The sequence below is a fragment of the Fringilla coelebs genome (assembly GCF_963513975.1).
Source record: "Fringilla coelebs genome assembly, chromosome: 15".
Taxonomy (NCBI): Eukaryota; Metazoa; Chordata; class Aves; order Passeriformes; family Fringillidae; genus Fringilla; species Fringilla coelebs.
In genome coordinates, this window is record NC_140041.1 from 13,871,582 (window position 1) to 13,888,183 (window position 16,602).

General features: G+C 51.5%; 1 protein-coding gene across 3 annotated transcripts in view; it reads left to right on the forward strand.

Annotated features, from left to right (window-relative positions):
• The first annotated feature begins 1,242 nt into the window (after window positions 1-1,242).
• Window positions 1,243-16,602, forward strand: part of LARP1 (La ribonucleoprotein 1, translational regulator) — a 39,813-nt gene continuing 24,453 nt past the window's right edge. For 2 of the 3 annotated variants that reach the window (XM_084215584.1, XM_084215585.1), the window contains exon 1: window positions 1,243-1,625. In XM_084215584.1, coding sequence (XP_084071710.1) covers window positions 1,283-1,625 — 343 coding nt within the window. In that variant the 5' untranslated portion in view covers window positions 1,243-1,282. Of the gene's footprint in view, window positions 1,626-11,353; window positions 11,577-16,602 lie in introns of those variants that run through there. The other variant, XM_084215586.1, reaches the window with a different exon arrangement.

The window sequence follows — 16,602 nt, forward strand, 5'->3', positions numbered from 1 at the left end:
TCATCCTTCTCCACGCATCAGCAGCTGGCAGCTACATCTTCAGTGCCTTGTCATGCTGACGGGTCTCCTGCAGGGATTGCATAGATGTGTCCCTGGGGCTGCAGGACATGCCGGGACTTCCAGATGAACCTCTCCGGGCAGAAGCAGAGTGGTGTGCTCGCTGTGATGAGGGAAAGAGGCTGGGGGAGGCTTGCATTAAATAAAAAAAGTATCAAGTAAGGGTTGCTGTGAATTAGGCAGGTTGTGCTAAATGGTATCAGCAGTGCAAGTTGCCTTTTGAATGTGTATAACTCATGTGCACATACACACACCGTCTGCAGTCGCTGTCTTGCTGGCTGCAAGAATTGAAGACAAATACCAGGAATATTAATGATCGTGATGAGCAAGTGACATTCTAGCAGCTAGAGATCAATTAAATATTTTAGCCTACTCAAACAAAGGTTTTGATGGGCACAGGAGACGAGAGGTGGGCTCTCCCTCATTAATGCGTATAAATATCTAAAGGGGGGAGCCAAGCACATGGAGCAGGGCTCTTCTCGGTGGTGTTGAGCAATATGACACAGGCAATGGGCAAAAATTAAGGCACAGGAAGCTCCACCTGAATACAAGGAAGAACTTCTTTACCGTGCAGTGACCCACACTGGAACAGAGAGAAGAGAGGCTGCGGGGTCTCCCTCCCCAGAGATATTCAAGAATCGTCTGGATGCAGTCCTGTGCCATGTGCCCCGGGACAGCCCTGTTTACACAGGGAGGTGGGACCAGCTGGCCCAACCTGACCGTTTCTGTGGCTCCGTGATTCCCCAGGACACGCACCAAGTCCCTTTCTGCACTTTCCAGCCACGTTATCCCATTATCCCCAGGCGTGGGTGACCGAGCACATCCCGATCCCTCGGCTCCTGGCTGATGCCGGCCGGGGAGACTCAGTCCAAGCCGGTTCGGGGACTCCGGGGCTCCACTGGTGCGTTCGTTCCCGGAGTTCGCGGCACCCCCGGCCCGAGCCCGTCCTCTCCCAGCCGGGCAGCGGGGCCGGGATGTCGGGAAGGGGCCGGTGCCCTTTAAACCCCCCCGTTCCCGCCCCCCCGGCTCAGCCGGGCGTTGCATCAGGCCCGTGCGCGCCGCCGGCCGCCCCGCGGGGGCGCGCCCCGCGCCGCCCCTCCCCTCGCCGGCGGCGCGCACGGGCGGGCGGTGCGCGCCCCCGCGGCAGTCGCGTGGTCCCCGCGCGGCTCCATATTGCGGCGGCACCGGGGTCGGGGGGTTCCCGGCGGGGCTCGGGGGCGCGCAGATGGCGACGCAGGTGGAGGCGCTGCTGCCCGGCACGGCCCCGCTGCTGCCCGCCGAGGAGCGCGCCCTGGTGCTGAAGCCGCCGCAGGACGGCGGCCGGGAGAAGGGCGAGCCGCCCATGGGCCCCGACGGCGGGCCGGCGGCGCCGAGGCCGCCCAGCGCCAAGCAGCAGAAGGAGGAGAGCAACAACCAGGAGAAGGAGAGCCTGCTGAGGGCCGGCGGCGAGGCGGAGGACGGCGGCGAGGCGGGCGGCGCGGGGCGCCGGGAGTTCATCGAGGCCCCGCCGCCCAAGGTGAACCCCTGGACGAAGAACGCACCGGCCGTGAACGGGCAGTCGCCTCCCGGTGGGTGCTCGGGGGTCGCTGGGAGCGGGGCGAGGGGGGGCCGGGTGCGCCGCCGACCGCGCCCCGGGCGGCCGCGCCATGCGGCACACGCGGCGTGGGGCCGCGCCCGCGGCCTGCGGGGCCGCGGCGGGGCGGGGGGCGCGCTGGGAGCGGGGGGAGCGGCGGCGCCGGCCGCGGCCACGAGGCGGGGAGGGCAGCGCGGCCCGGCCCGGCCATGCGGTGGCGAGCGGAGGGCGCCGGGGGCCCGGCGGCGGCGGGCGGGCCTGGCGGCGGACACGCGGCCCCCCCTCCCCTCCCGCTCCCGGCATTCCGCCGCAGCAGCGCCGGCAACGTGGTCGGTTCCCGGCGTGCGGCTCCCCCGGGAGCGCGGCCCCGCCGCTCCCGCGGGGGCCCTTCCCCGGGCCGCGGCCTGCGCTGCCCACGTGTGCGCGGCCGCGGCTCCCCCGCGCAGGCCGCGCCGCCTTTCTCTGCCGACTCATGGCGGCGGCGGGGCCGGGGGCCGCGGCCGAGCGCGGCTCTGCCCGGCGCGGTCGCTGCCCCGGGCTGGGGGCACGGCTGGGGAACGGGGGGTCCCCGAAAAGGGAAGTGGAGGGGCTGCGCTGTCCAAATTGCGCTTGTAACCCCCTGCTGTCGTCAGCAAAGGCTAAAACTGCAGAACACCATTTCCTCGCCTGTTGGGATGGGTGTTGCGCTCCTCTCGTACCTGCTTCAAGTGAATCGGGAGTAGGAGAAAAACACAGAAGTTTTCACTAAGAGTCTTGTTTATGAAAGACTTAATCTTTTTCTACCTGTCTCTATTAGCTCTGAAATCACGCTGCCAGCTGTGCCACCAGATCCCCAATTACTGTACGTGCCAGTGTTTTGTAAGAACTGTTACTACCTAGCATGGTGATTCATCAGAGTTATTGATCTTTGGGAGATGGACAGCTCTGCAATTTCCACCTGGAAAGCTGTCATCTTAATGGGAAGTATAGAGGACAAGTTAATCGTGCCAGGTAGAAGTCTGTGTTTGGATTGTTTGGTGGTTTGTCATTGTAGCCATGCACATAAGCAAAGCTTAAGGAAATCCAGGACAGTGTCGCTGTGCATTTGCCTCGTGCGTTATGACACAAAACTGGTCACATTGCTCCTTTGTGTGAAGGTTGCACTCTATTGTGATGCCTTCTGAGATAACGATCCCAAGGAAAAAAACAAAAAATGCAGAACTGCAAGGTTGAGTGTTCCTGTTTGGGTCTCCTGTGTAAGGAGTGTCCAGATTCATTACCAGCCTCATCCCTTACAAAGGTGTATGATTTGTCCGAGGCAGCTGCCCAGCACAAGCAGGGGGCCCTTACAACTCCTGGGATGATTATTTGAGGGAGAGAGTGAGGGTGTGTCATTAGCGTGTCCACGCAGTTGTAGGGTAAGGGAGTAATGCCTCAACGCTCGGAATTGTCCTTGGGCCCAGCACAGTTGTCTCTGTATTCCCAAAGGTGTTTAAAAAATGGAATTTGTTAGTGGAGCGTTCTGGGACACTTGGCAGCAGCGACTGGTTCCAGCAGTGCCCCCAGTGCTGCTGCCTGGCTCTCCTCTCTTGGGCCATTGTTTCTTTTGCTGCGTGTTCATTAGCAGAAGAGAAAACGTGTAAAATAAACACGGCTGGTGAGCTCCCACGAGAGGCAGGCTGGCAGCTGACCTTGCCTGGCAGCCCTGCACCCAGGTACCTTCTTGTAGAGTTTGCATGTTGTGTCTTCATTTCATTGGGTGGAGGATTTGTTTTGGCAGGCACTTACCAAAAAAGATCTGGAGCGTGAATTTGTGTGAAAGAATCAGCTGGTGAGGTGCGTTGTCATGTTGCGGTGACCTCCAGGAGGATCACCCAAGAAAAGCGACTTTTTCTATGCTTGAAGTGGATTGAGAGCTTCTGAACTCTGGAAAGTCACTGCTGGAATTCTTTTGGTTTCTCAGCAGAGCTTACAAGGCCTTTGCTCATAATCCAGCTGTGTTCCCAGTGCAGTGCTTGTGTGCTGGAGATAGTAAATGTTTCCAGCCCTGATCCACCAGAGGTAGTGAGGAGACCAGAGAGTGCAGTGCAGACAACTCTGTAAAGATAAAGGGATCCCTCTATGACTTGTTTCACAGGCTTTGAAAGCTGTATTTTTTTTTTATAATGATTATATTAATTATAGACCCATAGAGCAGATTTAATGGACAAGACCTTCTCCTTAGGTGTCCACGCATTCTGTAATGGCCTGCGTTGGATTTGGTGCTTATAAAAGTAAAAGCATTGAGCTCAGGGAAAACAGCCACCTGCAAGATCTTGGTGAGTTTCTGCTGTCCGTGTTGGAATATGGGTAGGGGAGAGCTTAACAAATCCACCTCCAGGTGGTCAAAACACCAGCTTGTTTTGAACTGTTTGACTTGCCACAGCTGGGCAAGTTGAGTGCATTTGGAGCCTGACACAGGGACTGAAGAGCAGGGTCGTTTTTTCATGGATTAGGATTTACCTTTAGAAGCTTGTGCCTTGCCTACCTGCTGCAGTATTTTTATGCTCATAGTTGGCAGTGAAGCCTGTAATATAATAGGATGTTCGAGCAAAGCTTTCTCCTTTTGCAGGATGGAGGGCTCTTGAAGTGAAGCCTCTCCTTGCTTCTTAACCTCCCAAAAGCACAATGGCTTGGCAGTAAGTGGGGCAACCATAAGGTCGAGTTAGACACCAGTGATACTGCTGATGCTGTGAGTGGAGGAGGCTGAGGCTCTTCTGGAGTAGCACACCAGAAAATTTTCATGATCTCTTGACAGGATTCACATTATCTTTTTATTCGTGTGTGTTTCTGTGAGAGAGAGGGGGGATCCTTTGAGTCCTAAAGTACGCATGGTTGTGTCCCATGTGGCAAAGCTTGTACTTGACACTGCTGACTGCTTGTGAGGAACGGTGTAGAGCTGTAATGATGTCTCGTTTTTACTCTCTGATGATCTAGTAGCAAGGTCTGTGTGACCATGCCCTCATTATTACATGTTCTCTTCTTATCATGTAAATAAATGCAGCCAGCAGCCTGATTGACACATGATGGTAGTGTATGTGTGTCTGTGGTAGTGAAGGAAACGTTTTCTGGCAAAACCAGCTTTGCACTACCGGCTATAAACCAAATTCAGAGTGTTTTCTTCAGTTCTTCTGTAGATGAGAAGTGTGGCTTGCAGTTAAAAATGCTCGACCTTCTGGAACATGTTGTACTCCTCCGCTGTGCCCTGCACCAGGGCTGATGCTGATGCAAGCCTTGGTGAGGACAGGTGTTAACAGCACCCCGTTTTGAAAACCCGCTGGATGTATTTCAAGAAATGTTGCATCAAGGCACTTGGCACTTCTTTATTTTTAAAGCCATTTACATCTTGGAAGTAAGAACACGCAGGTTTTAATGACTGGCGCTGCAATCGCTCAGCTTTGCCTGGGCTAACTTTTAAAATTCTCCTTGTAAGTGCTTGGCCAGGGAAAGCAGTGTATTTCCTAGAGGAGATGGCAGGAGGTACTTTGATTTCTTGAGTAGAGTTTCCTGCATGCTGTTTGGCAAGTGTGCTGGGTGGATAGGCAGTACTTTCCAGAAGGCACACCTTAGTTGCTAGCAGCAAGCACCAGGGGTGAGCTGACTGTTGTTGAGAGTGCGTGTTGCTTTATGCCTGAGCAGAGTCTGACTTGGCTACTGGTACTGAGGAGAAGGCAGGGGAAGGTTCATTAGCATCTCACCCCTTGCTGACTAACTCCCCATAGGGCTTTCCTTGAAATCAGCCTCCAGTACAGGAGATAAGAGGGATGGGAAGCTTGTTTTACCATTGGCATTTCTTCGTGTTCAGAGTAGACACACACATCTGCTTGCTCAGGTATCCAGCTTGGTAGTCCTGCACACACCTATTTCCAAAGTGTTGGGCAATTCTCACTCTGTCGTGGCACGTAGTATGGAGCTCTTCTGGCTGTTGCAACAGAGCTGCTATCGCAGCAGGAGGCCCCCACCGCTGCCCCAAGTTTCCTCTCCGAACTCCTGTTTTGTTCCAGTCCCACAACTCACGTTTGAGTAACTCTTCCCATCTTGTTGGGGAGGATGAGGGTGACTGGAACTTGTTGCTCAAAAAAAAGAGTTAGTGTTTTCCCTCCCCCACATACCTTTGCCCTTCAGCTTTCTGCTGGACCTTTGCCCTGTTCTGCACTGTTTGTTTCGGGCAGAGAAGGCTGGGGAATGCAGCGCAGCTCCTGGGAGCTGACTCACTGGCCCTGGTTGCTGAGTTTCAGTGCCTGCTTCTCCTGCGACCTCCAGTTCCAGATTGCCAGGTCCAAGCCATTGTTGAAGGATTGTCTCCAGCCATCTCCTTACCCTCACAGCTCGTCTTTTAAACTTTATATTGCTCGTCGTGCCATGGAGATTTCTGCCAGCATTGGGGCAGCAGAAGGACTTTGTTTGGATGTGGAGACAAATCGAGTCTGGAAAGCAGGACTGGAAGTGGGGGCGCTGGGGCTGCAATGCTTTGCTCTCCCTTCCAAATTATGACACCAGATCTTTTTACTGTACTCAAACAGTGTGAAGTTACCTTCAGGGCAATGCCATATGCAGACTTGGATAGAGTTAGGTTGCTCTTTACATACTTGAGACTATAATGAATCTCCAGAACCATCTCTGTGGATGTGCTTGTTTGGCAAAATAAGGAATGGGCATTTTAGTAGAAAGCTGTGCTTGCTGTTCAGACCAGGCTGAATGCTTTAACCCCTGCAGTTATTACATGTGCTCTTACCCTTGGGTCAGAGGAGCTTTGTTCATTCCCAACCGTGATATACATTTGCATTACGGTCTTTAATATGTCACTTGTCCTTTGGTCATCTTAGCATTGAAGCCTGTGCTGACTTCCTACCAAGGGCCTGAATCTCAACACTGCTGGCTCTGACAAATCCCTGGCTTGCTGTGTACATAGGGAGCTTGGGAAAAGAAGTGATGCAACCTTGGTAATACTGCTGAGCTCTCCCATGGTGATAGTGCTGTCTAGGTGGAGCTTTTCATGGCCAAGAAGTTGTCTCCTGGGGTTGGCTAAAGCTCTGGGTGGATCTCTGGATCCACTCTGTGGTCTCTGACATGGCCAGCTCTGCATTTGTTCCTTTTCTGACTTGAAACTGGGCTTTGAATCCACTCGTTCTGCAGTTCCAGGTCCTTGTAAGTGAGGTCTGAATGGAGTTGGGAGACGCATCTCCTTGCATTGAAATAACTGGTTCATCTGAATATCTTGTATCAAATGATGCAGCTGCCTGACTTGAGGTCAAAGGAAACGGAAAAGAAAGGCTTCAGAGAAGTTAGTGCAGTGCTGGGAGAACTTAGAGCTACTTGTGTATTTAGGTAATGCTAATGGGTGAGCAGAACAAATGGCAACTGAATTTGGCCTTGAATAAATCAATTACCAGATTTCTGTGTGGGGAAATTTTGGGTCAGGGTCGGCCTGGATTGCTTGGCAAACAGAGAAGTGGGTGTGCACATGAATGTCACACAGCTGTGAAGGAAAAACTGGCACAAGGCATTTGGTGGAAATAGGTTTGCTGATAGCAGTTCTAATGTTGTGCAAGATAAACTTTTGTTTTTGGGAAAGGTTATGGAAACTGTGGTCAAGTGTCAACATGTTTCTAAAGGGAGGCTCATCCTGTAATTGGAGGTTTCTAGAAGATCCTCTTAATTGAACTTTCCTCTGTCGGAGCACACATTTCTGCTGAAGTCTGGGGGCTTCGTGGATGGATTGCCTTTCCTGAGCAAACTGGTGTGTGATGTGTTGTGTCTCTGCTGGTTTCAGTGTCGCACCAGGCTGATGGTGCTGGTTGAGCTGCTGGAGCCATCCTTAGCAGGTCACTCAGCCCAGCTTTGGTCTGACACTCGCTGTGGATATTGCCAGGATCAAGAGCTCTTCCTGCAGAATTAAAGCTACGTATACTGGGGGATGTTCTGCTGAGACATGCAAGGAGAAGGGAGGAAGGGCTGAGAACTCACTCATCTAATAGCTGCTTTATCAGTGCGTTACCTTCACTGTCCTTCTGGAGCAAAGCTGACTTAGGAGCAGAAGCTTCCCTTGACATTTCCATGTGCTTCAGGGTTGTATGGGAGCACACAGCAGGGTTCAGTGTTCTACAGTGGTTGTGATTTTATTTTTACTTTGTTGGTTTGAGTCTTTTGTTCCTTTGTGTGGTGACAAACTATAAGGTTTGGTAGAGTTCTCTGCTGCAGACTGATGATGTGTTGGAGGTGACCATGGTAGCCCTGGCTGGCTTGGGTGCTCTGTCACAACAGGCCAGGTGGAAACCTTAATTTCCTTTAGTAGTGGTCAGTGAGGGTGGTTGTTTGTGTGATGTGGCTCAGTCTGATTGTGGTGGCACAAATGCCCTTTGCTCTCTTGATATAGAAAATGTTTCTCTGGTTCCTGCAGAGTACGTGTGGCACTCGCAATGTGCTGGAGGACACAGCGTGCCCTGACCTGTGCTCCTGGGGAAGCGCATTTGCTTCCTGCTGGACACCCCTTCAAGTGGCTGGGAACAGGTCTGTAACCTGCTGCTCTAGCAGGTGCTGCTCTCCACTCCCAATTGCTCCCCAAAGCAGCCCTGGCTGCTGATGGGGCCCAGGAGAGGCGTCCCTGCCCCACGAGGAAGATGTTGGAGGAGAAGCATCTCTGGTGCTCCTCAGTGTCACTCGTTTGATCTCTGTCAGTGAACCCTTGGTGACCGTGGCAGCTGGGGAGCAAGCGGGAGAAATGGGCACTCGGCTGGGGCTGGTGAACCTCACACGTCCTTGGCACAGAGTTAAAGCATGGTTGGGAAGCTGGACAGGGGACAGAAATGTGCTGTGTGTCCTTCCTGCTGGCCGGGAGGGCCTGCATGACCGAGGTGGGGTCCAGCAGGTGGGACAGGGGGGTGCTCGCTCTCCCTGGCGCAGGTGTGGGGGCACAGCTCGGGGGAGGCAGCGGAGCCTGTCCCGGGCACAGTGCTGAGCACGTTTTTCCAGCTGAGCATGGCGTGTGCAGCTCCTGCAGAGTGACTCTGCAGTCTGCAGGGCATGGCTGCGCCAGAGGGAGCCGGCACAGGGGGCTCTTACTGCTTCTCCTTTCCTGGTAGTCATTTGACTTCTTTGACTTGCCTGCAGTGTGAATGCTTGGAGAAGACACAGGGGTTTCAGGGCTGGATAAGTTAGCTTTTAAGGAGTCTGAAAAAAACTGAGAGGTGAGTTTTTTTCTGGCTAAATATGTGGGGAAACAACTATGAAATTGGAAAAACCACAAAAATGAGGCAAGGGTAGAGTTTTGTGGATGGGAAAGTAAGAGAAAAGGTGTATGGGGAGACTGGTGTTTTACCTGCCTGGTAACTTGGAGGTGGGTATGCTGCTAAATACTGAGCACTTTCTTTAAGCCGATTATTTCTGATATGTATACAGCCTCTACACTAAATCACACAGCCTTTTTTTTTTTTTTTTTCTTTATGACTGCTTTTGAAAGCTTCTGGTCACTGATGTAAATGAGTGATTATTTTACCAAGTCTTAGCTACTAAACTGAGTGGTTTGCACATTTGCAGATGATGAAGCTGGTTGCAGAATAAAATAGTGAGAAGTCACAGCTAAGAAGCAACACTCAAATGTGTGATAAGCCAGCTTTCACTTAAACTACAGGAAATTAATTTCTTTGGATTCTCCAAGGTCACATCTTCCTTTTTTTTTATTATATATTGCTAAAGAAGCACTGAGTTTATTCCTGCAAGACCCTTAGGATTCTTTGCAATTTTTATGCCTTTGCTATAACTGGAAAGGTTACACTTCCAAGTAGTAAAAAGTCTGTGTCAGCTCTCCTAACCTCACAGAACAAGCCTACTGAAAATAAAGACAACCACAATAACAAAAAGCAATTCTCTTGGCCTCATTCAGCACAAAAAGAGGAACCTAAAGGAGTGACTGAAGCACTTTACCATAGCTGTGTTACCTCCAGGTGGGCTCATGTTGGCAGGTCAGCTGCAAGGCTGTGCGAAGGGGAAAAGTAGAGTGAAAAACAGAATGAAGAATTAACTGTAAGGAGTGACACCAGTATGTGTGATGCTGAGAAATGATGTGTCTGTAGCAGCAGATACTGAAACGTGGAGAAGCACATCCCAAAAATATGATCGGGAGGTTTTTACTGTGACTGAGACAGAAGAGTGATGGGATTTGTGTACGGGGTTCCACCTAGCAATAGAGAAGAGCGAATCACAGAGGTGTCCCACCATGTGCTCAGGTGACAAAGCATGAGACTTCACTGTAGTCATACTGAATTTCACTTCCCAACTCCCAGCTCAACCTTGAGAGCTCTGGGGAATACTGGCTATGATCTCACACATCTTTTGAGTGCTCAGAAATCCTCTGCCACTGCAGAGGGTCTTGTACTGAGCTGAACAAAAAGGGGACTTTTCTTTTGGTTTCCCAATCTCAGGTGAGCTCTACAAGCTCACTGTTGCTGGTTTTTTTGGGGGGGGTTTGTTTGTGTTTTTTTAACTGTGGAATGATAAGTGTGACATTTGCATACTCTCCAGGGTGGAATTTGCTGTAAATGAGCCATGGTTTTAAATTTTAAAATTAAACCTGTAAGGACAATTGTGAAGATGATTTGGAGGAGACATGGCAGATTGCAGTAAGATAACCCTCTTAGCTTCAATTGGAGGTGAAATCTGAGTTGATGTAATTGTCAGCAGTGAGTGTAACCAAGCAAGCATGGAGTTTGGAGGGTGATTGGAATGGCTGTGCTTGATTAAAACCAAGCAGATATCCAGGGCCAGAGGGAGGGAACACCTCAGACTATGTGTCTGATGATTTGTAATTCAGTTAAGAGATTTAATTATGTTGTCTTCACTGTGCTGCCTTGTGTATCCTACAACCCCCTGCTCGGCCCTCTGCCTGCAGCCCAAAGGTGGAGAGAGCCTTGCAGTTTTCAGTTTCTGGGGTTTTCATAAGGATTTATGGCATCCTTGTCTGATTTTGTGGGGCTTTGCCAGGATACTGGTGCATTTGAGGAGGTGGGGTGGGATCCTCTTTCATGGATTTCTGAGTACATTAATGGATTCTCCTTTGTATGGAGATGGATCTGTCCTTGGGCAAAGCCCCTCTGGAGTTTGTGTCTGTCCTTGATGTGCAAGCAGAAAAGTGTGTTGCAGCTCTGAGAGTGACATCCCTGTCAGAGGGAAACACTGTCCTGTATCAGTTTCCACAGTGTGGGATCCAGCTGGCTTCCAGGCCACACCAAAATGCATCCTGTGTTTAAACAAGACTCTGAGACATGTATTTTGCTTGATTGTGCCAGAAATTTTAGCGTCTCTTCAGTACCCAGTGGCTTAAAGAGCAGTTTGGGTAGGGTGACTGTGATCATTTGGACCAGAATCATGTAGGGCTGTTCTCCTGGAAGGCCTGAGGCGTCCAGTGGTATCACTCCAGGCTTACTGGTGATTAAAGGATGTGAGGCAGAGAGATGGGTCACCAGCTGCTCCATGGGAAGAGTAATCTGAAGCCCCTTGTTGAGTTCATGCTCTGGAGCAGCAGCACTTTGGTGCTACTCCACTTTGGAGATGAGGGGAAGGGGTTAATGGGAGAGAAAGAACACCCAGTGTTTGTTCTCTCCAGTGCAAGCACTGATAAGGGGATGGGAGAAACAACAGCCTGTGACCTTCCAGTTATTCCTTGTGTGCCTGTGCATATGCGAGTGTTGGATTTGCAGGACTGTCTGGAGAGCTCTCATTCTTCTGGTCAGGTTCCCCAGAACCCCATTGGCATCTCTGGTGCTTGGAGAAGAGACCTGGACCCTGTTCCATCCATCCATGTGGATCTCTGAAAGGTGTTTTTGCAGGGCACGGTGCTGGTCCTGCTGGTGACTGTGTGTCCAGCTGGTGTCACAGCCCTGCTGGGTCTGCCCTGCTCCCTTCCATCTGGAGGACACTGAACATCACTGAGGTACTCATTTAGTGTGTGGTGTGGAGTGAGTTAGGGACTCATCCCAGATAGTGCTCTGATTTTGGAATAGGTGGTTTTTTCCCCCGGGGTTGTTCCTCTTGAAACTTTGTGATTACTTTTCAAGTACATGAAGATAGCGGGGGCACCACAGCTGAACTTCACCAAATCCACAGCTGTTTATACACTGAAAACCTATTTCAAGCATTTGTTTCCCTGTGGTTTGTGGGAAATTGATGTCAGAGCTCACACTGGCTGCAGCTCTTGAGCCAATGTAGGTGATGGGGGTGCCTGAGAACGAATCTAACCTTTCCTCTTGGCAGGGATCGGAAAAGCCCTTAGCAGATACTGCTCGTGTGGATACCTTTGCAGAGGAAGTGATTTGGGTTAAACTCTTTGGTACATTTTTTTTTGTTGTTTCTCTTGCACAGGCCGTAACAGGTCTTGGGACGTAGCCAGCATCATGTTAGGATTGACCCATCTGTCTCATGCTTCAGCTTCTCTTTTGAGGGGGTAAATATCTTACAGTTAGTTGAGAGGCATGGGAGGTGTTAGTGTGGACCTGGCAGCTGGAGAGGGCTGGAATGATCTGGGTGACTGAGAGGTGGACCCTCCCCAATCCTGCTCAGCAGGTAACAAAGGAGGGGAACAGGAAGCAAACAAGATCTCAGGAGGGATAAAATTGGCCATGCTAATCTTCGGGTTTAGGGTTTCTTGCTTTGCTGCTTTTCCCTAGCAGACTTTGCCACCTTCTCTGCTGAGTGTTGCTTTGAAGAGTCCTGTAACTGTCTCGGGAACCTGTGCAGGCACTGCCTTGGACTCTGAGGGGGTGCCAGGTGACAGATTTGAACTGAAATGTTGCATAGGGCCAGAGAAGAGATTCAAGCAGCTCTGGTCTCTTTGCAGTACATGCTGGACTGTGTAATTTGGACCTTTATCCTGCCTGGATCGTCCCTGCTGGGCAGCAGGTCAGGTTAAGAGGAGAGATACCAATCGATCCTGCCATCCACCAGCATTTCCCTGCCCAGTCCCTCTCCTGGGCAGGCAGTGCAGCCCTGCAGCTTTGGAGCCATTGTGATCGAGTTCTGGTCACGTCCCTGCTGTGAGTCCCCCTGTGACCTTGGAGAGGTCATTTTTTTTGCTGACGTCTGAGTCTTTTGTCTGCAGAACGTGGAGGATGATTTGGTTACAACTTCACGGGTCGAAAGCCAGAACAAATCAGCTGGTGTCTTCCTTGTGGCAGTGTGGATGAGCCCCATGTCCCACTGGGAACAGCCAAGGAACTGGCTGTCATCCCTGTGCTCATACCTGTGTGTGCACAGCCCTCACCCAGCACACTGCTCAATGTGTTCCACCAGTCAGTGCACTTTAGTGTCTGGCAGGTGGCATAAAGCACTCTGAGGTCGTTTTTCCCCGTGGCTGGGAGAGCAGAAGGGTAATAATGGGAGGCGGGGGGCCAGCAGGGCGCTGGTTCCTGCTGGCACTCAGCCTGCGGCCGCGGCCCCTCGGCAGTTATGGCTGCAGGTTGCTGTAATAACGAGTCAGCGTTTCTCTTGCGTCAGGGATAATGAGCTGCTCTTCAGCCGCTGCCTCCCGGGCCCTGCAGGGAGGAAGCAGTGTCCATACTGGAAAAGGGGGGCTGGGGACAGGCACTGGGTGGTGGAGATCCTTTCCCAGCTGTAGCTCCTGAGGTGGGAGAAGACAGGCTTCCTGTGTGGGTGTTTGGGTTCAGCGCTATGAGTGTGGTTGACATGTGTTTCCTCTGGGAGCAGTGGAGGGGAGATGGGGGGCTCATAAATGGGGTGACTTTGGCCCTGTCCCAGATACCTGAATAGCAGCAGTAGCCAGATAGCCCCTGGGGAAGGGGGTATGTGTGTGGATGCATCAGCTTTTCTCTTTACATGCCCCATTTTAGCATACGGTCTTCTCCTTTGTGTAAAAATACAATCAGACAAAAATTGAAATTGAGATCCACCCCCAGCACCACCTAAAATAAGGACAACTGCCCTCAATTTATTTATATCTCCTGGGCTGTGTGCAGTAACTCTGGGTATTGGTGCTCAGAGCGAGCACTCCTGTACCACATCTGCACCCTCACTCGATGTTCCTAAAAGGGATGCTCCGTGCTGTCCCAACATCCTGCCAGCTGCCATGCACACCACTGACCTCCTCCTCCTCACGCCATCCTCCACCCTGCTTTGCTGATAACAGGAAGATTCACAGAATGTGTTTTTCTGCTGAGATATTGTAGGCTGCATGGATTCTATACAGGGCTGAGGAGAATGGTCAGGGGCTTGGGGAGTACCTGGTGCTGCAGTGAAGATATCACTGGTTCTGTGGTGACTGTGGGTCACTGGGTCCCTTTGCTCAGACACCACATCTTTCTGATTTTGGGTACATGCTGAGAAACAAAAGTGTCTGTGTGCAAGAAGGAGGAGGAAGTGTGAGACTGTAGGGTCCAAATCTCGTGGGTCTGCTCATTTGCATTGAGATACTGTTGTTTCTTGCTCCTTCCCACTGGCCTGCCTGGAGGGCAGGCTGGGCAGGGCTGGGAGGGTGTTATGTGGGTAGGGCTCCCCTGTAGGGATTGCCTGCTGCTGACAAGATCGTGGAGAGCTGCTGTGAGGCATTGTCCTGCAGCATCTGGGCAGTGTTGGGATACCTGGCATGAGGGTAGCTTGGGAGATAGCAGGTGTGTGTGCTGGAGGAATTGGTGGGGCTGGTTTGCTGGCTTCACCTTTCTATGTTGGGACTTTGAGCAAAAAACCTGTCCCTGTGCCTCGGTTCTTTGAGTTTTAGCCTTGGGAAGGCTGGGAAGGGAGCTGACCTGGACAGGCAGCCTCAGCCCTGCTGTGTACCTGCACATGCAGGTACCCTGCAGCCCTGCACATGGGCTCCTTGGAGAGCAGCCCAGGGGTTTACGTGCTGGCCACATATGTTTCTGCCTGCTTCCCTGCAATGGCTTTCTTGGGAAAAGAAAGCACTGCCTGATTTAGACTTCTCTTGGGCACCTGAGGTGCTGCCCTTAATTGGTAGGCTAATTTTTAATTTAAGTCACTTGTCCCAAAGGGTCATTGTGCCTGCTGGTCCCTGACCAGCCCTGCCTCAGATCTGTCCTCCCAGCAGCCCCATTTTTCGAAGCAAGTCCTACAGACTGCTCTGTGCTTCTTCTCAGCTCTGGGGAAAGCTGCCTGCAAGCTCAGTGTTCTCACTGTGCTCTGAAGAGCTTGGAGTCAAATCTGTGTTAATCATAGGTGTGATGAGTTGGACAAGGTCAGCCTCTCCCAGACAAGGGCGCTGAGCACTGGATGCAAGTGTCTTTCCTTGACAGGAGTTGCCCTGGCAAGTCTCTTGAGGTGAATGTGAGCTGTATCTGTCCTTGCTTTCTACTGACCTCAGCCACTGAGTCAAGTCACTGCTTTTCTAGTAAAAGCTGCTCTAGAGTTGTGGCTGAGCTCAGGAGGAGGCAGGAGAGCCTTGCTGCACATCTAGAGCAGGACAGGGCAGTAGGGAATACAGCAGTGAACTGAGAGGAAACCTTGAGGGAATGTGAGTTTGGAGTTGTGGTGGTGACACGTCCGATAGGAGATGTTGCTGAGGGGTCGCCTGCAGCTGTGCCTGATTTGGTGGCATTTGTGGTGTCTGGAGCCTGGACCTGTTGGGAATGGCTGCTTCTGCTGTGGTGTGTCTGATGAAGAGTTGGTGGGACAGCCTAGCAGGAATGCACTGGAGAACTGCACCCCTCAGGGTACAGCAAGGGGAACATTTACCAAAGCCTGGCTTTGCTGAATTCCTGGCTGGCACAAAGGAATTTATTTTATCAACTGTTGTGGTGCTGTTACTTATTTAGGTTTTGGGCAGCATCTGGTACAGCTAATCCAAACAGGGTGGGATACCAGTGTTACCACCTTGTTCCTTTGCAGAGAAGCCCAGCTAGGGAAATAAATTATATCTTGTTTGAGATCTTCAAGCTCTTTTTAAAACTTAACGATTTTATGATTCTATGAAGTACAGGGTGTCTCAGCTTGCTGATGTAGAAGCCTGAACTCCTCAGTGACCATACAGAAATACAAGATGTTTAAATGCATTTGGGACATTTTGGCTGGTGGAGGATTGCAGTAGAACATGCAGCTTGCAAAGGATTGAAACTGCTTCTTGGAGACTGTTCTGGATGTGCTGGGCTGTCCTTGATATCATGCCTTCATATGGCTACAGACCATAACTGTGTAATGATGGTGGAGAGAGTCTTGATTCAACTTCTGGGTATTTTTGCTCTGCTTGGCTCTTCCCGTTCCTATATGGGATGAAAACATCTCTGCCTGAGAATGGTGCAAACTTGAACGTGTTAAAGGAAGAGAAATAAAAGTAATTTTGGCAGAGGAGTGTTTTTGCTGCTTCTGCATGAACTGAGCCCAGGCCAGAGAGCATTGCCCTGCCTGAGGGGTAGTCCTTGCTGCAACTCTTGTGATTTTCCAGCTGAATGTGTGTTTTGGGTGGCTGATAAGCAGAAGCCAGGGGCCTGCCCCTGTCCCAGGAGGACCTTGCCTTGCTGGCAGCCTTCCTTCCACCTCCTCTTCCAGGATCCTTGAAGAAAACATGATGTATTGCTCTCTCAAAAGTACTGTTTTCATATCTTCTGGGGAAGCCTTATCAGCAGGGGTTTTCCACACACACTGTCCTGTGTGCTCCTTAAATTAATTCTGGTCCTTGCAGCTACTTAAATAAACATCTTCCCAGAAGTACCTAACGCCCTCCAAGAGAAGGGCCTGTATCTCTAACTGGAAAGAGCCTGGGGGGCTGGGGAGGCTGAATAATCTGTTTTGGGGTCTGAACCCCCCAGACTCCATCTGTCCTGTGCAGTGGCCTGTGCCTGCTGGCAGAGACTCCTGAGCTGGGAAAGGGAAGGGTTCTCCTGGTGTGATGGGTGATGTGCCAAGGCCCCGGGTGTCCATTGGTGATGGGGGTGTGTGTTTGGTGTAGGTGCTGTGTTAGAGCCAGCCACAGCTGCTGATGTCCCTCATGGCTGCAA